The sequence below is a fragment of the Aspergillus homomorphus genome, assembly GCF_003184865.1.
Source record: "Aspergillus homomorphus CBS 101889 unplaced genomic scaffold BO97scaffold_53, whole genome shotgun sequence".
NCBI classification, from domain to species: domain Eukaryota; kingdom Fungi; phylum Ascomycota; class Eurotiomycetes; order Eurotiales; family Aspergillaceae; genus Aspergillus; species Aspergillus homomorphus.
Window position 1 is genome coordinate 84,051 of NW_020291939.1, and position 18,631 is coordinate 102,681.

The 18,631-nt window shown below is 50.7% G+C and overlaps 7 protein-coding genes across 7 annotated transcripts; 5 read left to right on the forward strand and 2 right to left on the reverse strand.

The window, feature by feature from the left end:
* Positions 1–57: 57 nt before the first annotated feature.
* BO97DRAFT_354934 (uncharacterized protein) lies at positions 58–427 on the forward strand (the record flags this gene model as incomplete). The annotated part of the gene is made up of 2 exons (XM_025692113.1): positions 58–175; positions 246–427. 2 exons carry the CDS (start codon positions 58–60, stop codon positions 425–427), a joined length of 300 nt encoding a protein of 99 aa, XP_025547259.1.
* A 136-nt stretch (positions 428–563) lies between these two features.
* On the reverse strand, positions 564–1,929 carry BO97DRAFT_377246 (uncharacterized protein). Its single transcript, XM_025693051.1, has one exon. It carries the CDS (start codon positions 1,640–1,642, stop codon positions 848–850), a length of 795 nt encoding a protein of 264 aa, XP_025547260.1. The 5' UTR covers positions 1,643–1,929; the 3' UTR covers positions 564–847.
* A 332-nt stretch (positions 1,930–2,261) lies between these two features.
* BO97DRAFT_446391 (putative SNF2 family helicase/ATPase) lies at positions 2,262–6,295 on the forward strand. The gene is made up of 5 exons (XM_025698642.1): positions 2,262–2,590; positions 2,697–2,714; positions 2,771–2,914; positions 2,977–5,943; positions 6,058–6,295. Exons 1-5 carry the CDS (start codon positions 2,471–2,473, stop codon positions 6,169–6,171), a joined length of 3,363 nt encoding a protein of 1,120 aa, XP_025547261.1. The 5' UTR covers positions 2,262–2,470; the 3' UTR covers positions 6,172–6,295.
* Positions 6,296–6,836: 541 nt separating this feature from the next.
* Positions 6,837–11,606, forward strand: BO97DRAFT_473249 (putative chromatin remodeling complex subunit (Chd3); the record flags this gene model as incomplete). Its single annotated transcript, XM_025700217.1, has 5 exons — positions 6,837–7,031; positions 7,086–7,253; positions 7,316–7,481; positions 7,512–10,868; positions 10,924–11,606. 5 exons carry the CDS (start codon positions 6,837–6,839, stop codon positions 11,445–11,447), a joined length of 4,410 nt encoding a protein of 1,469 aa, XP_025547262.1. The 3' UTR covers positions 11,448–11,606.
* Positions 11,607–13,013: 1,407 nt separating this feature from the next.
* BO97DRAFT_473250 (uncharacterized protein) lies at positions 13,014–14,920 on the forward strand (the record flags this gene model as incomplete). The annotated part of the gene is made up of 3 exons (XM_025700218.1): positions 13,014–13,457; positions 13,534–13,609; positions 13,660–14,920. 3 exons carry the CDS (start codon positions 13,014–13,016, stop codon positions 14,733–14,735), a joined length of 1,596 nt encoding a protein of 531 aa, XP_025547263.1. The 3' UTR covers positions 14,736–14,920.
* A 611-nt stretch (positions 14,921–15,531) lies between these two features.
* On the reverse strand, positions 15,532–17,279 carry BO97DRAFT_398839 (mitochondrial 37S ribosomal protein mS35). The gene is made up of 2 exons (XM_025694208.1): positions 16,670–17,279; positions 15,532–16,524 (listed from the first exon to the last, which is right to left on the reverse strand). Exons 1-2 carry the CDS (start codon positions 17,220–17,222, stop codon positions 15,884–15,886), a joined length of 1,194 nt encoding a protein of 397 aa, XP_025547264.1. The 5' UTR covers positions 17,223–17,279; the 3' UTR covers positions 15,532–15,883.
* Positions 17,280–17,426: 147 nt separating this feature from the next.
* Positions 17,427–18,545, forward strand: alg13 (N-acetylglucosaminyldiphosphodolichol N-acetylglucosaminyltransferase catalytic subunit ALG13). Its single transcript, XM_025693052.1, has 3 exons — positions 17,427–18,020; positions 18,080–18,218; positions 18,276–18,545. Exons 1-3 carry the CDS (start codon positions 17,690–17,692, stop codon positions 18,412–18,414), a joined length of 609 nt encoding a protein of 202 aa, XP_025547265.1. The 5' UTR covers positions 17,427–17,689; the 3' UTR covers positions 18,415–18,545.
* Positions 18,546–18,631: the final 86 nt, after the last annotated feature.

Below are 18,631 nucleotides of genomic sequence, written 5' to 3' on the forward strand. Positions count from 1 at the left end.
GTCTTCCTTTGTTCTCTGTTCAACTCGGATACAAATTCCCATACTTCCTCGCCCCTCATGGCTGCTTCTTCCTCTGCCTCCAGTGACAGTGATCGCTGGGACGTTCAGCCCAAAGATGCTAAACGCATGCTCGCAGAAGACTCCTACGATGACTGTCTATCCTGTCGCATCACAGGTGGGTTTTTCTGTTTGCATATCCTTCCGCATCGAAGCTCCAGATGTTAAATCATGAGGGTCAAAAATAGGTTCTGCCGCTTTTGTCGGTCTCGGTGTCTACAGCTACTGGACGGGCATGAAAAACCTCAGAAAACAAGAAAAGACGATCATGCGAAGCGCCACCAAGTACAAGATGGGATCTCGGCGCCTCGGCATTGCTACAATTTCCGCTACCCTCGTCGGCATGGGCATTTGGAGGGCGTTCAACTAATACCCCGGGGTTTACAATTTGTCGTTTCTATTCCACTCAGGGCGTTTTGTATATTAGCTGTAGTGTTTCGAAGCTATTCTACGATTGATAAGAGTCATGTGAATTAGTGCATAAAATGTTCATACGAGTAGCATTGACACAAGCTGCCTCGCTGGGTATCGCCAAAGCCTGTTAACCTCTATAAATTTGATAAGTATGAGTCGAAGAAAGAGAAAAGAAGAGGAACGGACAGGTGTAGAAAGGAGAATACAGTGGAAGATAGGATGAGGGAGACGGAAAGAAAAATAAATGACCGTGGCCTGAAGACCACATGCAGGACTCCCTCAAATGCACCAGGATAAACAAAAAAAATCAATGCACCAATAGCCGCTGCGTAACCATAGAAATATGAAGTCGTCTAATTGTCGATACGACATTCTTTCAGGTGAAGCGGCCACGTTTGCCGCCGCCGAAAAAGTCTCGATTCCCGAGCCCAGATAAATCAAAAAAATCCGGCACTGCGAGCTTTCGTTTCGAGCCAAGTCCGACGGAGGACTCGCGAGTGGATGATCGAGGATTTGAGCGGGAAAAGTTGTTCAGGCGGGGTTGTTGCCGCGGGTTTCGAGGCAGCATTGAGACACTGACGGGGGCGCCGTCTTGAGATGAAGGTGTTGACGTATCTGAGGGTTGCACATCCATATCTTGCTCTGGTGGGAAGGTCGGTCCAGCGGTAAAAGTGAAGATTGTAGGTCTATCGAAGGTGCTAGGCTCGGAAGACTGAGGGGACGACGGTGGTGAAGAAGCCTGGGGCGGCGGGGCGGCACTTGGCTCGTCGACCGAGGGAGATGTTGACTTGGATGTTTGTCGTGTCGGTTCAGATTCGGGCTGTGCCTTGCGGACCGCAGCAGGAGTCGTGCCTCTGGTTTGTTTCTCAACCTCGTCGTCGTCGCTATGGGCGCCGAGCCCATCGCTCCGTTCCGTGGCCCACTGTCGAACCTTCCAGCCCTCTCCATCACCAAGTCCGAGGTTTTCCCGGTCGAGGAAATGCAGCAAATCTTCAATTGCTTCTTGGTAGCCTGCTTGCTTGGCCTGGGCCTGTTCGTAAACAGCATTCTTGTAGAGATTGGTAACGGACAGGGCGGCCGCCTTGAACGACTGGAGAAGCTGCTCAGGGGGCTGCTGCGGACGGGGTGTTGACCTCGGCAACGAGGTGTTCAAGGACCTCATCGAGTCCATCCTGAAGTGGGCTGCAGCAGAAGAAGCAGCGTTGTAGGAGAGTTGAGATATGGTCTTAAAAGACGACGTCGTCACTACCGCCACTAGGAGGGGTGACTTGAACCGTGCGTTCGTTGCCAACAGAGAGAACGAACAATTCCTCGTGGAGATCTGGAAGGCGGGGAAGTTCGTGATGTCCAAGGATACGATCACAAAGGAGACAGTCCAAGCGAGGACAATGTAGATATAAGGAGAGGAGGGGAATGAAGGGAGCGGGAGGATGAAGTAGACGGGCACACGATGTTGACTCAAGGATGATTCGATCGGGAGAATGTTGGCGCAGCTGATCTTTCTTTGCTTCTGACCGGGTAACGTGACCCACAGCGGGGAAACTTGTTTTCCGCCTGAAGGTCCTTGCTAAGAGTCTAAGACGAGTCCGAGGTCCCGAGATTCTTCCCTCTACTAACCCTCCCCCTCTTTCCTCCCCTGCTGACTCAGTCCTGACTCAGCTCTAACCCCCTGCGCGTCTCCCCTGCCAATCAGCGCGTGAAGGGACCGCGCTTCGCCGGCGAAATTCCATTTGCCATCCCGGCGCGACTGCGAGGCGGTCCTTCTTTTGTCCTTTCATCATCCTCCGTCACTACAATTGTTTCCTCCCTACCTTTGTCCTCCACCTCAGGGTCAAATCTTGTGATCAAATCCATTTCCAAATATACCACCTTCGGCGAAGTGGCCATCCTCCTTTGCCTATCCTCTCGCTAGATTCAGCATTGTCCGATCGTATACTATCAAGTCGCGTTCCTTTTGATCTAGGACAATTCACTTGCGCAAGGTGCGCTGTGGAAAGTGATGGCTCCTTCACACATTCCGACTTCCGACCCGCCGTCACAGGCAGATACCCCAATGACAGATGCGACCGCAGAGCCCGTCACGTCTGTGCCGGTTGATCGAGCAGACGCGCACATGACGGTAAGTGCGCGCGTTTACACTACAAGTCGTACATTTCCTTCAGTCGACTTTATGAACAACACCAAGAACATTTCTGCTAATCACCAGGGCATTTTGGCATCTTCAGGAGACTCCGGACTATACGGTATGATGTTCCAATGTCAACCACTGATAGCCCGTATCCTAACAAACGCGCAATAGGATACCGATACGAACCCTAATACCACGGCGAGCAGTGTTGCCGGCGACGCACCGCCATTGGATGGGCGAAGACGACGATCCGAAGCTTTCCACATGAGGAAGAATATCCTGGGCAAAAAGCACGGTCGCTTGGACGAGTCAATGGTAGGTGGGCGTGCTGGGTGCGGATGTGCTTGCAGTCGCTTATAGTCTGTGTGTTACTTTAGGAGGATGATTCTATCCGTCGCTTTCGCTACCTCCTCGGCCTGACCGATCTGTTCCGTCACTTCATTGAAACAAACCCAAACCCCCGGATCAAGGAAATTATGACCGAAATTGATCGACAAAATGAAGAAGAGGAAGCAAAAGCTAAGAAGAAGGGATCGGCCCGCTCCGGTGGTGCAAGCGCCGACAGGCGTCGCAGAACAGAACAAGAGGAGGACGCTGAACTTCTCAAGGATGAAAGGAGCGGCGGTGAAACGGGCACTGTATTCCGAGAATCTCCACCCTTCATCAAGGGAGAAATGCGCGACTACCAGATCGCCGGTTTGAATTGGCTGGTGTCCCTCCATGAGAACGGTATCTCTGGTATCCTGGCAGATGAGATGGGTCTTGGTAAGACGTTGCAGACGATCTCTTTTCTTGGCTACCTTCGACACGTTTGCGGAATCACTGGACCACACCTCGTCGCCGTCCCGAAATCAACACTTGACAACTGGAGGCGAGAGTTTGGAAAGTGGACTCCCGAGGTAAATGTGTTGGTCTTGCAGGGTGACAAGGAGGAGCGACACCGTTTGATCAACGAACGTCTCCTGGATGAGAAGTTTGATGTTTGTATTACCAGTTATGAGATGGTGCTTCGGGAAAAGAGTCATCTTAAGAAGTTCGCTTGGGAGTACATCATCATTGACGAGGCTCATCGTATCAAAAACGAAGAGTCCTCGCTTGCACAAATCATACGTGTGTTCCACTCTAGGAATCGATTGTTGATCACCGGTACTCCTCTCCAGAACAACTTGCACGAACTCTGGGCCCTCTTGAACTTTTTGCTACCGGACGTCTTCGGTGACTCGGAAGCCTTTGATCAGTGGTTCTCTAGTCAAGATGCTGATCAGGACACCGTGGTTCAACAACTCCACCGCGTTCTCCGTCCTTTCCTCTTGCGCCGTGTCAAGAATGATGTGGAGAAGAGCCTTCTTCCTAAGAAAGAAATTAACTTATATGTACCCATGTCGGAGATGCAAGTCAAGTGGTATCAGAAGATTCTCGAGAAGGACATTGACGCGGTGAATGGTGCTGCTGGCAAGCGCGAATCGAAAACTCGTTTGTTGAACATCGTCATGCAACTTCGCAAGTGTTGCAATCACCCATACCTCTTTGAAGGCGCCGAGCCAGGTCCTCCATACACCACCGACGAACATCTTGTGGACAATGCAGGAAAGATGGTCATCCTTGACAAGGTTCTGGCGCGCATGAAGAAGCAGGGCAGCCGCGTGCTCATTTTCTCTCAGATGAGTCGTGTTCTTGACATTCTGGAAGATTACTGCGTGTTCAGAGAGTATAAGTATTGCCGTATTGACGGTACAACCGCTCATGAGGACCGAATTGCTGCAATTGATGAGTACAACAAGCCTGACTCCGATAAGTTCATCTTCCTCCTCACGACGCGAGCTGGTGGACTGGGTATCAACCTGACGACTGCCGATATCGTTGTTCTTTATGATAGTGACTGGAACCCTCAGGCGGATCTGCAGGCTATGGATCGTGCTCATCGGATTGGCCAGACGAAGCAGGTTGTCGTATTCAGATTCATAACAGAAAATGCCATCGAAGAAAAGGTCTTGGAACGTGCAGCGCAGAAACTACGATTGGACCAGCTTGTTATTCAACAAGGACGTGCCCAGCAGCAAACGAAGAACGCCGCATCGAAGGATGAGCTGCTTGGCATGATTCAGCACGGAGCTGTTAACGTTTTCAACCAGAAAGGCGCAGCAGGACCACTGTCTTCGGAGAACAAGCTGTCGGAAGATGACATTGATGCTATTTTGCGCAAGGGCGAGGAGAGAACCGCGGAACTGAACAAGAAGTACGAGAAGCTTGGAATTGACGACCTTCAGAAATTTAGCTCGGAGAGTGCATACGAGTGGAATGGTCAAGACTTCGCGGACCGGAAAAAAGACATCGGCATCAACTGGATCAATCCAGCCAAGCGAGAGCGAAAAGAGCAATTTTACTCCATCGACAAGTATTATCGCCAGGCTTTGGCCACGGGCGGTAGAACAGCTGATCCTAAACCCAAGGTTCCAAGGGCACCAAAGCAGATTGCTGTTCACGACTGGCAGTTCTTTCCACCCGGACTTCAGGAGCTTCAGGAGAAGGAAACGGCCTACTTCCACAAAGAGATCGGTTACAAAGTCCCTCTAGCTGACGGTCCCGATGAAGAGCTCAGTGAGCGTGAAGCCGAGCGTGACCTGGAGCAACAAGAGATCGACAATGCCGTGCCGTTGACCGAGGAGGAGCAGGCGGCTAAAGCAAAGATGTCCGAAGAGGGCTTTTCTACCTGGAACCGCCGTGACTTCCAGCAATTCGTGAATGGCTCAGCGAAATTCGGCCGTACTGACTACGTTGGCATCGCTACCGAAGTGGACAGCAAAGAGCCGGATGAGATCGAGGAGTATGCTGGAGTATTCTGGAAACGTTACACTGAAATTCAAGACTATCCTAAATATCTCCGCGTCATCGAACAGGGCGAGGAGAAGCTGCGCAAGATGAACCATCAGCGTAAGATGCTGCGCAAGAAGATGGAGATGTACCGCGTGCCCCTTCAGCAGCTCAAGATCAACTACACGGTGTCTACCACTAACAAAAAGATATACACGGAAGAGGAAGATCGATTCCTGCTGGTCATGCTAGACAAGTATGGAGTCGATGGCGAAGGTCTTTACGAGAAAGTCCGCGACGAGATTCGCGAGTCTCCTCTCTTCCGTTTTGACTGGTTCTTCCTTAGCAGGACCCCTGTCGAAATCGGGCGTCGGTGCACCACACTCTTGAACACTGTTGCCAAGGAGTTCGAGACGGAAGACGGGAAGGTCAACGGGGAGGGCGGCAAAGGCCGTGGACGTGATCGGGACGAAGAGGATGTTGAGAATGAAGAAGAAGCCCCTGCGAAGAAGAAGACCAAGGGCGGTGCAGTTGTAAGTCAAAATCTCTTATTACTTGTCTCCCTGTCGGCCCAACTCTACAGGCTTCCCACCTTTTTTCTTGTGTATTACTCTGTTCACTTTGGTCCTTACTAATGCTTCTCTCAGAACAAGCAGGTCAAGGCTGTCAAAGGTGGGAGCAGAGCGAACTCAGCCTCCACATCGCGAGCCGGCAGTGTTTCTTCCAACGCGGCCTCAAAAACAAAGAGTCGCAAGAAGTGATATTTCCTTACCAGATGCGATCTCAATATTGAATGACTAAGATTTTATGACTTTTCATAGACTGTTTGGGAAGTCTTGTCAGAGGATGGGATCTGTTGGGTCACTGTGTTTCACATATTCTGGGTTGGGCGTTGGTAGATAGATGCCATTGTAGTCTATAATGATCCATTTCCATGTTCATCGCTGAATTTTCATTCATGTGTAGTTGATGCGAGCCGGTGAATGTTTTTCACTTCTCTGGAGGATACTGGGAAAAAGTACAGTCCGGCATAGTGATTTCTCCGCCTACAGAACCTTGTTTCACCGCATGCCAAGCTCACGATAAGATAAGCGCGTTATCATTTTTCCTTTCCATTTCGCGTTGATAGCATACTATCCACGCGTCTGCGCCTCATGAATTAATATCACCTTCTTAGGAAAATCTAAGGTGCTGTACATCTTTTGGATGATGAAATTGCGTACTTCTTTCCCATATATCATGCACATAATACACTCCACTCGCGTCACTTATTAGAGCCTTCGACTTCAGTGTTACCCTTTCTCAGCTTCGTCCCATCTCTCAATATTCGCATTTCACTCATCTTCCCTTCTTCGTCAGTTTAGGCTTGCGAGAGATATCTAAACCCCACCGTCAGCCAACGCGTCATATGTGAGACTCCGTCACAATGGAAGGAACAGATAGCCATAACGAACAATCAGACCAGCACATGGTGGATAACTCAGACAGCGAAGGCAGCCTTGTCGGGGAGCTTCTTGCCAGGTTTGCGAGCGGTCCCGCTGCTCGGTCTCCCGAACCAGACCAGGATGCGCCAGGCGAACCCGATTTACCGGAGGATAATAGATTTGATGATTTGCCACTTGTGCGCGATCCCCCAGAAGGCGACCTAGCACAGGGGAATTCACCAGAGTCCCAGCTACCAGAACTTGCCGTGGAGGTCCCAATTGCGCCCAGTAGCGTTGTCGAGGGCTGTGAATATTTACCTGGGCACTTTGAGGCTCGCTACATCATCAGTGAGGAAGCGCTTGAGACGGAGGGTGGGCTTCTATATCGTGTCAAACTAAAGAGTGGCGAGGTCCAAAAGGTACGTTGCAATGTTAATGTTTTCCACTCTTCTGTTCTTCTCCTCACCGTACTTTGTCCTAGACCTCATCCGAGCAACTTCAGACCCTCAAAAACGGCTCACAAGCTTTATCCAACTTTCTCAACTACGGTCCTAATGAGTCAGCCTCATCTCGATCCGACGTCACATCAGAAGAAGACTCGGCTTTGTCCGAATCAAGAAGTCGTACTAGGAAACGCACACAACGAAGTACTCGGGCCAGAAATACTGGATTCACAGCATTCTTCGGCAATTTGAGCAGTGACGATGGCATAGCTCACTCACGAGGTGATTCCTCAGATGACGATTTGGCATTATTGAGCGCTACACATAGAAGACGTCGCATGCTACGAGCTCGAAAGAGCAAGTCGCGCTCGGCAATCTTGTTTCCGGACGAAGAAAGCGATCGCGCTACCCCAGTAGGCACGCGACATTCGACAAGGGCTCGGAAGGTTTTGCGAAGGAATCTGCGTGAACGCAATGAAGACGAAATCTCTGAGAATGAAGGCACACCCAAGCATCATGAGAAGTTCTTTGGCGCCAAAGAAAAATTCCACAAGATACCGGAAAATGACCCTTTTCGAGAAAGACATCGAGGCGCTTGCAAGAGCTGTCACGTTATCGGAGACGATTATGCGAAAGGGCCCCTCGTTTTCTGTCAGGGATGTACCAGCAGCTTCCATCATCAGTGTCTAGGGCCTCGGGCTTCGCGAGACCATCTGGTCACTAAGGTCACGGATGAACTGTTTGTTCTTCAATGTCGCAATTGCCTGGGAGTCGCCACCGCGAAAGATCCGGCTGTTCCACACCAGGGCTACTGCGCTATCTGCGATCGCGAAGGGAAAATGTCAAGGCCACTACGGGATCGCTTAACGCCGAAGCAGGAGCAGCAGTCTCGGCAACAGAATGGCGGCAAGGACCCTATCACATTCATCGATATGACACGGGTCAACAATGTGGACAACTTACTATTCCGCTGCACTACCTGTCATCGAGCTTTCCATTTCGAGCATCTCTCGGACGTTGCCCATCTCACGTGGCATTGTCAGGAATGTGCTTCAGTTCCGGGAGAGGTCGGAGCTATGGTTGCATGGCGGCCGGTCGATCCAAGAGCGAAAAACGCGAGTGAAGCGCAGCGGGAATACCTCATCAAATGGAAGAACAAGTCCTACAGCCACGCGAGCTGGATGCCCGGCAGCTGGGTCTGGGGCTTCGTCAACCATCACATGCGTCGAGCCTTTTTCAAGAAAAATCTCGAACCACAGAGGACTATCGAAGAGGCTATTCCGGAGGACTATTTAAGGATGGATATCATTTTTGACGTCCGCTTTTCCGACACATCGCCACCTGGAGATACCAAGCGGTCTTATGAAGCAGACCTGGAGCGGATTGACGACGTGTCCCAAGTATATGTCAAGTTCAAAGGTCTGCCATACGAGGAAGTAGTCTGGGATACACCTCCCGATCGCAGTGATGTGGAGAGATGGGAGGATTTCAGGGCTGCTTTTGCAGACTGGGTCAAGCGGGAATATGTCCGTCAGCCGAATCAAGAGACCCTAAGGAGACATCTCGCGAAGAAAAGAAAGAAGGATTTCAAGACCGAGTTGGTCAAAGACCATCAACCTAGCATAATGACGGGCGGGGAGGCCATGGACTATCAGGTTGATGGTATTAATTGGCTCTACTACATGTGGTTCAAACAGCAAAATGCCATTCTTGCCGACGAGATGGGTCTCGGAAAGACGATTCAAGTCATTGGCTTCATGGCTACTTTGATCCAATACCACAGATGCTGGCCTTTCCTGGTGGTAGTGCCCAACTCCACCTGTCCCAACTGGCGCAAGGAAATCAAATCATGGGTTCCTTCAATGCGGGTGGTGACCTACTACGGGTCTGCAGTCTCTCGCAATCTTGCTAAAGAGTACGAAATGTATGCCGACGATGATCCGACTTTACGATGCCACGTCGTCGTGACTTCGTATGAGACGATGGTGGACGATGCATCCCGCAAAGTTCTGGCGAAGATCCCATGGGCCGGTCTGGTTGTTGACGAAGGCCAACGGCTCAAGAATGATAAAAGCCAGCTCTATGATGCACTATCGCGAATCAGATTTCCATTTAAACTGCTTTTGACCGGCACTCCGCTTCAGAATAATATTAGAGAACTGTTCAACCTACTGCAGTTTTGCGACCCATCAAAGAAGGCCATTGATCTTGAAGAGGAATACGGCACGCTCTCCAAGGAAAACATTCCAAAATTGCACGATATGCTACGGCCTTTCTTCTTGAGACGGACAAAGGCGCAGGTTCTCACCTTTCTTCCCCCGGTTGCTCAAATCATCGTCCCGGTCTCGATGTCTGTTGTGCAGAAGAAACTGTACAAATCTATCCTTGCCAAAAATCCTCAGCTGATCAAGGCGATCTTTCAACGCAATGGGGTCAAGGCGTTGAAACAAACAGAGCGACATAACCTGAACAATATTCTTATGCAATTGCGCAAATGCTTGTGCCATCCTTTCGTTTACAGCAGAGCCATCGAGGAGAGAACTGCCGATAGGATGAAGTCCCACCGCCACCTGGTGGATGCGGCTGGTAAACTTCAGTTGTTGGAGCTTATGCTTCCGAAGCTCAGGGACCGTGGCCACAGAGTCCTCATCTTCAGCCAGTTCCTCGAAAACCTTGACATAATTGAGGACTTTCTCGATGGTGTAGGCTTAGCACATCTCCGTCTTGATGGTAGAATGACCTCACTCGAGAAGCAAAAGACCATCGACGATTACAATGCGGAAAACTCGCCTTACTTCGCTTTTCTTCTTTCGACCCGGTCTGGGGGAGTTGGGATTAACCTTGCTACTGCAGATACGGTTATTATCATGGACCCGGATTTCAATCCCCATCAGGACATGCAGGCGTTGTCGCGTGCTCATCGTATTGGCCAGAAGAACAAGGTCCTGGTCTTCCAGCTTATGACCCGCAGCAGTGCGGAAGAGAAAATTATGCAAATTGGGAAGAAAAAGATGGTCCTAGATCACGTTCTCATCGACCGCCTGGTGGCGGAGGAAGATGACGGGCAAGATCTTGAGTCGGTCCTTCGGCATGGAGCTCAGACTTTATTTGATGATGATGACTCTGGCGATGTACGATATGACTCTGAGTCTGTCGATAAACTCCTTGATCGCAGTCAAGCTGAACAAGCCAAGTCGCCTATCGAGGGTGACCCGGAGTCTCAATTCAGTTTTGCTCGGGTATGGGCAAATGATAATCAGAACCTTGAAGATCGGCTTCAGGAGATGACTGAGCAGACTGAAGAGGCTGCACCCAATGCCGACATCTGGGAGAAGATTCTGCGCGAGCGTGAACAAGCTGCAGCCGAGGAGGCAAGAAGAAAAGCGGAAACGTTGGGCCGTGGAAAGCGGAAGCGTACTAATATTGACTATGGCAATGATGCCACGGAACCGTCACCTGTCAAAGATCGTATGGAGCGTCTAGCAGAAAGCGACGGGGAATACCGGGCAGACGATGGGTTTGACTCCGAGTCTGACTCGGCCCCTGACTTAGACGCCGAGAAACTCGCAAGTATCCCCAAGAGGACTAAAAGTAAGTGTCTGACTCTGAATCGAACAGACCCGCAGTTCGCTAATGCAGGCCACAGTCCATGGATTCCAACGGATTGGTCCCATCAACTTGCCACTAGCCATGGATGGTAGCGCGGAGCCTGGCCAAACTCAGCAACCAGCGTGTATTGCATGCAAGCAGGTTCACCCGGTGGGTTCTTGTCGCTTGAAGTTAGCTGGTGTCGAGCACTGTCCTCTTTGTGGTCTGGCGCACTATGGTTATTCGCGGACATGCCCGCATCTGAGGTCCGATACCCAGGTAGCCAGGATGTTAGATGCTATCAAGCAGAGCACCGAGGACAAAGAGCTTGTTGCTTTAGCGAAGAAGTATTTGACAGGTATTCGTGGTAGCCTTGCACAACAGAAGAGGAAGCTGGCTAGTAAGGCTGCAGCAGGCAGTGCGACTCTTCCTGCTAGCACCCCTGCCGCAACCAGCTCCCCCATTGTCGACCTTACGAGTGAAAATCGCATGGAGACAGCTGGCCATCCGCCGACATATCCAGCACAGCCTTTTGCTCCAGCTTCTGATATGCCTCAACAGCATCCTAGCCACAGGGTCTAAGATGGGTGAAGTCCCAAGCCAAGGGTAGGAAGTAGCAGGTGGCGTTGTTAACGGCTTTTCTTCTCTCTTTCTCCGTGTGGAATGCTTCAGCGTTATTGCGACAAGGAACTTGGGAGTTTGTGATTTCATAGCATTGATAGGGGTTGCATCGCAAAGCCATGTACTGCAAGTAGATAATTAGCTCTCCAGGAGATCAGTTGAAGCAAGCGCCGACCTGAGGCAGATAATTGGGGTCACATGCTTCCCCGATCTTGGCTACCTTCCCATTCGGCTCGGGCTGGTCGAAACCAGAACTGAACAGTCCACGGGCCCCGGGCTGCATTTCGGTTGATTTTATCAAAATCAGAATGTAGACCTCCTGTCTTTTGTTGTCCTCCGATCCTTTCTACGTACTGCAGATCAAAACTGGTCGCAAAACCGTTTGTGGAAAATGCTGATTTGCTCATTCGTCGGATCTTGCTTTTTCGTATCACCAACGTCGATTGTCGATATATCGTTACTCCATCCACGTTGCCAGCAGATGGCATTGAGATAAATCGGCATCTAGACGACGGGAACTCGAGAAGCGCAATTGTCAGATCATATCGTGAGAAATCTTTTCGAGGATAGGATGAGCTAGCGACTATCGTCTATCTGGTCGTCGAATTCGCATGAGTCCAAATGTTCTCAAACAAGGAATTAGTCAAGGCCACTGGCAGAGGGATGAGACTGGAGGGGACCCCTTCCAGCACGAGATGTCTCTCAGAGGCCGAATCTATCAGAAGGCCAGCGATTGCGCTCCTCTCCAAATTAAGCGGACTGAGTCCCCAGAGAAAGGATGCCGTGGTTCAGCGAGGAGGCTGCAGCCATCCGGGACGGTTGTACTGGTGAACATTATCGGACAAACACTGACGGCATTTAGTCATGGCTGGATCTGGACCCTGGAGCTGCTTTTATTCTTTGCGGAATCTTCGCGCTGATATTTTTTTTTTCTTTTTTTCTGGTCCTCTGCTATTACTCGGCCGGTTGAGAATCTTTGGATTCACTTTGGATTCTCAGGGCGGCGAACATTGGATGTGTACTTGGACTTTCTTCTTATACTCTCGCGCTGTCGCGTCTTTTTTTTTATTTTCGCGCGTGGTTGCTTTCATGAGGTCATCAGTGTTATATCATCAATCTCATTAATCTCTGTTGATTATACGCGGTTGAGTTACTCCTTTTACAGTTTGGTGAATCCTGTATCGCTTGTTGCGTGGTGTTGTTATCCACCCCCTGCTGCCAACGCCAGTCACCAAAGTGAATGAGAAAACGCTCTCTGTGCCAGCAATCTCATCAACAAATTCATTGGTGCTATTTATTTCCTTGACTTCTCACTTTCTCACTTCCTTCGTCACCGTGTTTCTTCCACCTTTCTCCATCCTCTCTGTTCCTATCTCTCCACCATTTGCCTTTCAACTCTTTTCCTTTTCACCTCCCATGGCAATATACTCTACATTTTAAGTCAAGTAACATCGCTTTCTGACACGCAAACTTCAGCCCTTCTATTATATCAGGGATAAGGTTGCATCTGGGCGTTGCCAAGCAGCTATGTCTTCCCCGATTCGCCCTCAGTTCTTTTGTACTCGCCCAAATGGCACCCTCACCCCCCTCGTCGCTGTGGACGAGCTGCCCGCGCATATATCCATTCGCGGTGCTCCTCGTGTACTCTCGGCAAGTGAAACTCAAGGCATGACTAGTCTGGGAACTGTGGGCTCGAGAATGCAATCCTACATCCTCGAAGGGGCTCACCCAAGTACCACACGCTCGTCAGCCGCTGCCACACCCGGACATCGCTCCCGCGACATCGATGTACAGTCGGCTCTTGCGCGACTTGCTGCCGATGAGAGTATTCCGCATAGCCAGAGACTTGTCATTACCGCGCTACTGCAGCATGGTGCTGCGCACAACTTGCTTGCAACACCTCCATCGTCCGGCGGCTGGCTGGTTCCAACCAACAGCGCGAATCCTACAGGAAACGGAGCTACTAGACAGGTAAGTGTTACTCAATACGTAACACACTATGAAATGTTCAAGTCTAAGGTAACAAACTTGGTTGACATTAATACAGAGCCCCCACTTCAACTCGAAGAAAGAATACTGCTCTTATTGGATCCGTCATGGCGAATGCGACTATCAGCAACAAGGCAAGGGCTCATGTCACCATGTGATAGCAATAGACTAATGCTTGGTGTAGGATGTCTCTATAAGCATGAGATGCCCCATGATCTGGCAATGTTGGAAAAGCTTGGCCTGCGCGACATCCCTCGTTGGTATCGCGACAAGTACAATATTCCCAGCCTTCTTCCCAACGGACATGGGCATCCTCGCGCTCATCTCAGCCATGCGCTTCCTGCAGTCGACAGCATTCCTTATAGGCCGATCCAATATCATCAGCGCATCGGTATCAACGAGGTCTTTGACGCCCCCGAGGCCAAAAATGAAGATGAGCAGGATTTCGCAAACCACCTTTCCAGTCAGCAAGCATCGTTGGCACTTCCTCATAGACTCGCTTTGACAGCAATCGACACAGCGAAGGCTCCTAAGGCTCAGCGGGTGGATTCAAAGCACATTTCCGGTTCCAAAAATGGGACTTCCAGAAAGCTTGATCTCCTGGCTTATGATTCGGTTCCGGATTACCAGGGTCATCCAGGCTTGAGTGCTGTCAACGGAAATAACTCTCCTGCCTTTGATTTCCCACATCTGCAGGACAATTCTGCTTACGAGAATGCTGACTTCGACCCTTTCAAGACCACTTCCAAGGACTCGCACAAAGCTTACAGTAACATGCGTCCTATGCTGATGAATCCTTGTGTGGATCCGGGTTTTCCGCCTCAGGGACGTTTCAAAAAGACACAGAGGTCCCGGCGCCTGTTTCAACCTCGATCGCAGGCTTCCATGGGAGAGTCGAGCTCTGAGATGGAGGAACGAGTAGCTATGGCGAGCTATTCCAGCCAGACCACTCTTCCGTCTAATTGCACATCGCCTGCCTCTAGGGTCACCTTTGGGAATTTCAGTACTGACATGGCGCATGCTAATACCTGCCTCATGCAGGGATGTGCCGCATCCGAACCACATACTCGCGATGCTTCTCCTTCAACCCACTCCAGTGCTGTCTCTTCGGAGTCCAGCCCTGGGAATCGTTGCAATCGCGTCAAGGGCAAGATTTCCAAGCCGGTTCCTGGAGCCATTGGCCAGAAGGTCTATCGTCAGCGCTCTGTCGCGTCATCCGAGGATGACTTTTTCGGCCTATCCATGGAAGAGGAGAAATAGAGTCACTACTTCATTGGCGACAATCGGAGATGTGGTTCACTTCAAATGAATTTCAGGCTTGCCTCCATTTGATCTGAAGTCCGGCTTGTCTTTTGTCACCCCCCACATACTACAAGAAACATGCGACATGGCCGGCTGCTGCGATACTTTCTAACTATGATATGATACACGGGATCTCCTCTGGGATTAAATATACCTTTTTCTGTTCTCTAAAAAAAGGGACGGAGACTCCCCACACCCGACGCTTCACGTGGACGTTGGAACGAAAATGGAGGTTCTTTTCGTCCCACTACTATCTAGCCTGGAAGGCGAACTTCATTCTAAACACACCCAAATGTCTCTCTTTCCTTTTCTCGAAACATGTATGCTTCCAATACGACGTCGTTGTTTCCTATTGCTCGTGTCTGCTTTCCAATTCCCACTTTTCTTTCCACCTTCACTTTCCTTTGCTACTTGCCCCCCTCTCCTTTCTGACGGACGCGGTCTCGCGTGTGAAATGTACAATAACAGAGGTCATGTCTATAATCGAATCGGAGCGGGAAAAAAAGAGGCGAAGGATTGGGAAATGTGAAATAACCAAGTTCCAGGCAAGTCCTAGTCCTGATGGAATGGAATAGCCCATTTGAGCTTTAACATCTCTCGTGCTTCTGAAATACAATATTCGTCAGAATGGTAGGTAGATCTAGAAGATGGCCGAGGGGGGTTTTGCAACATTCGTGAGCTGGTCGAGCTCATCATCGGGTTATAATGGTTTTCCCTTTCCTTCTTGTACAATTTAACATGAACCAGATCCCATGGGGAATATCTGGGAAGATGAATTGGAGTATAATACATTGATATGATGCATGAATCTAGTACAACCCCGCAGAAAAGAGCATATACGCCACCCTGTTTTGTCTGAGCTTACAGCGGTTTCAGAGAAAAAATGAGAAGGGGAAAAATGAAGCGCAATGGGAGATAAGAAGACAAGACCACAAGAAAAGGGGAAAAGGGGAAGTTATGAAAAAGGAGAAGGGGAAAGGGGGATTATTACCCTCCTTGCTCTCACCAAAATGAGACAACATCATACACACATATTTGAACAGATCCCTACCCACACACAAGCGTTCGCAACCGGAAATCATCATGTCTGAATCGTTTTGAATCTCTCAACGCAGTCTCCTCACACCCGGAGCCGGACCCCGCGCGCCGGGTCTGACGCCGGGTTTGACGCCGACCTTGATGCCGACCTTGGCGGCGGCCTTCTGCTCGTTGGTCAGGACCTTCAGCTCCGGGTTGAAGGCGGGCAGGGTCTTGACGGCCTCGGTGACGACCTGGTTCCCATCCACACCGCCGGCCGGGTTCTCCAGCTTGCGGGCTCGTTGGGCGGCGCGTTTGGCGCTCAGCTCGAGCTTGCGCTCTTCGGTGAGAACCCACTCGTCGGGGAAGCGGGGGCGGGGCTTAGGCTTGTGGTGGCGGAGGTCGAGCGGGACGTCGGTGAAGGAGTCGCCCTCCTTAGCCTCCTTGATCAGGGTCTTGATGAGGTCGCCCAGGTAGCGCTTGTTCTGGGCGCGGTGGGGGAACTTCTCGCACGACATGCGCACGACATCGGTGTCCGGGTTGTAGCGCACGCCGACGAGCTTGAGGAAGGTTTGCCGTTGGGCCTCAGTCAAGTGCTCCGGGGTAAGATCCGCGGAGCACAGCTCGACCACGACCTTGTGCTCGGCCGGGTGCTCTTCACCCATGTAGCTCGTGTACCGGAAGCGGAGAATTTGAGAATTGTTGGGGAGCTCGAAAGGTTTGTGGAGTTCTGTAGGGGTTGGAAAGGAATGGGGTTAGCCACTTGCGAATTCGGTTCATTCTTTTGATTCTTTCTTTTGTCATCTCGCAGAATAGCGTGGGAGAGTTCTAAGAGGAAAGATAGAACGACAGAAGAGGGGGAAGTGAGGTCGTACTGCTCAAGGAGGGCATATCCCAGGCGGCAATGCGAGCGTATTCTCTGATCTCACGGTGCTGTTCCAGCTCGGCGTATGCCATGGTCGTGATATCGTCTTCGTAGTATTCTTCGTCGGCATCCTCAACAATACCAAACTCGTCGGGCTCCTCTTCGGCCCAGAACCCTTTCGGCTTCCTCTCAGGCTCAGGCCGAAAATCTAATTCCCTCTCGGCTATGGCGACTCTGCGGTCGATCTCCGCAAATCTGGCCTGGCGGGCCTCGGGATCGTTGAATTCGGCAATCATGCGTCGATTGGCGTCGTCAAAGGCGGCACGATCTTCCGGGGGCATCATATCGTACATTGATCGCATCTCCGGGTTCATTGACTCGGGCGAATACGCCGGGAGGCTGGGGAGGTCCTCTGGGCGCTGTGGGCGCACGTCAGGGATCTCCGGATCTTCGGGCATGAAGGAGCGCGGCGTGACGGAGAAGGAGCGGTAGGAGGTGATGATGGGACTTCTCCGAGCCAGGGAAAAGGCCGAACGGCCCAGAGACCGGGCTACTGAGGCCATTGTGAAGGGTGTGAGAGAGGGAGATAGGCGACGGGGGGGATGCGGACTCGAACTTCGAGATTGGAAAGTTGGATGTTTTTTGATGGACTGGGAACTTCTGCATTCCCGCAAGCACTATCCCACTTTGGGAAGGCGGCTCTTTCACCGCCCTCGAAACTGCTGGACATTTGATTCCCTACAGTATTATCCACTCACTTATAGTTTCTCTTTGGAAGGTAACTACTATGTATTTTAACAGTGCATGTTATGTCATCTTATGAGCCTCAACCATCCTGACTTCCTGAATAAGTGGCCACCTCTTCTAGTGATTATCGATTCGGGTATGACCGTTGCCTTCCCACAGGCTGGTGCCTAGCCGCAGTCGAGTATTGTGCAGTGCTGTGCAGTGCTGTGGAGTGCTGTGCAATTGCAGTCAGTGCTGGTCATCGTGTCTTAATCCTCTCTATCTATAACGTACAACCTCCACCATGGCCACACAAGACCAGCTCATGAAACTGTGTTTCGTGACTGTAGGAGCAACAGCCTCATTTAACCTACTCATCCAATCCATCTTGGAACAAAGCTTTCTACGTGAACTGCGTGCACACGGTTACACCCACCTTCTAATTCAGTATGGTCAAGATGGCAAACCTCTTTTCGACGAATTCCTGCGCCAATATCCTCCCGGGAGTGAGGGCCACCACGGTCTTCTAATTGACGGATTCGACTTTAACCCTGATGGCTTAAGCTATGAGATGCGCCTTGCTAAAGCCTGGTCCTCAGAAGGCCGAGTCGGTGGCTTGATTATCAGCCATGCCGGTATTTTCCCACTTCCCTTGACGTGGGGGCATCCCGCAAATTGACCACGATGGCTCTAGGATCTGGCAGCATTATGGATGCATTAAGATTAGGGGTGCCTCTTGTGGTAGTACCTAATCCAACCCTCAAAGACAACCATCAGCAGGAGCTTGCAGATATCCTCCAAGAGCAGGGTTATCTTATTGCAGGTCAGTATTGGTAGGTGGTCCCAGTTCCTTCTTGCGTGGTAGTTTTCAATACTGAACATGGGGTTAGGGATCTCACGACATCACTTGATCGGGCAGAGCACTTGCGAGTCAAGATGGCGCATTGGCCGCCAATCTCCAAGGATCAACAAACCTCCCAACCAAGCCTGGATCAAGTTATGTGTGATGAATTGGGTTTCTTGGATTGAGTGTTTGGTACGGATTGGTGTTTTATCTCATTGCAAGGGCGAGATTATTGTCTAAATGTCAAGGCGTTACCGGGAGTGTGTACTTTATCATAACAGAGACTCTTGTGCCATGATATTCGAGACTGAGAGAGACTTAGCCTGAGACTGCAACTGAGTAAACAATGCATCTGTGGATGGCATAGTAATTCAATGGATGAAGAGGAGCGGTGGGCGTGGT

Coding starts and splice junctions, on each gene's coding strand:
- BO97DRAFT_377246 (XM_025693051.1), bottom strand. CDS start 1,642: ATGGACTCGATGAGGTCCTTGAACACCTCGTTGCCGAGGTCAACACCC.
- BO97DRAFT_446391 (XM_025698642.1), top strand. CDS start 2,471: ATGGCTCCTTCACACATTCCGACTTCCGACCCGCCGTCACAGGCAGAT. Junction 2,915..2,976: donor GTCGCTTGGACGAGTCAATG/GTAGGTGGGCGT, acceptor GTGTTACTTTAG/GAGGATGATTCTATCCGTCG. Junction 5,944..6,057: donor AGACCAAGGGCGGTGCAGTT/GTAAGTCAAAAT, acceptor TGCTTCTCTCAG/AACAAGCAGGTCAAGGCTGT.
- BO97DRAFT_398839 (XM_025694208.1), bottom strand. CDS start 17,222: ATGGCCTCAGTAGCCCGGTCTCTGGGCCGTTCGGCCTTTTCCCTGGCT. Junction 16,525..16,669: donor GGATATGCCCTCCTTGAGCA/GTACGACCTCAC, acceptor CAACCCCTACAG/AACTCCACAAACCTTTCGAG.
- alg13 (XM_025693052.1), top strand. CDS start 17,690: ATGGCCACACAAGACCAGCTCATGAAACTGTGTTTCGTGACTGTAGGA. Junction 18,021..18,079: donor CTTGATTATCAGCCATGCCG/GTATTTTCCCAC, acceptor CGATGGCTCTAG/GATCTGGCAGCATTATGGAT. Junction 18,219..18,275: donor CTTATTGCAGGTCAGTATTG/GTAGGTGGTCCC, acceptor ACATGGGGTTAG/GGATCTCACGACATCACTTG.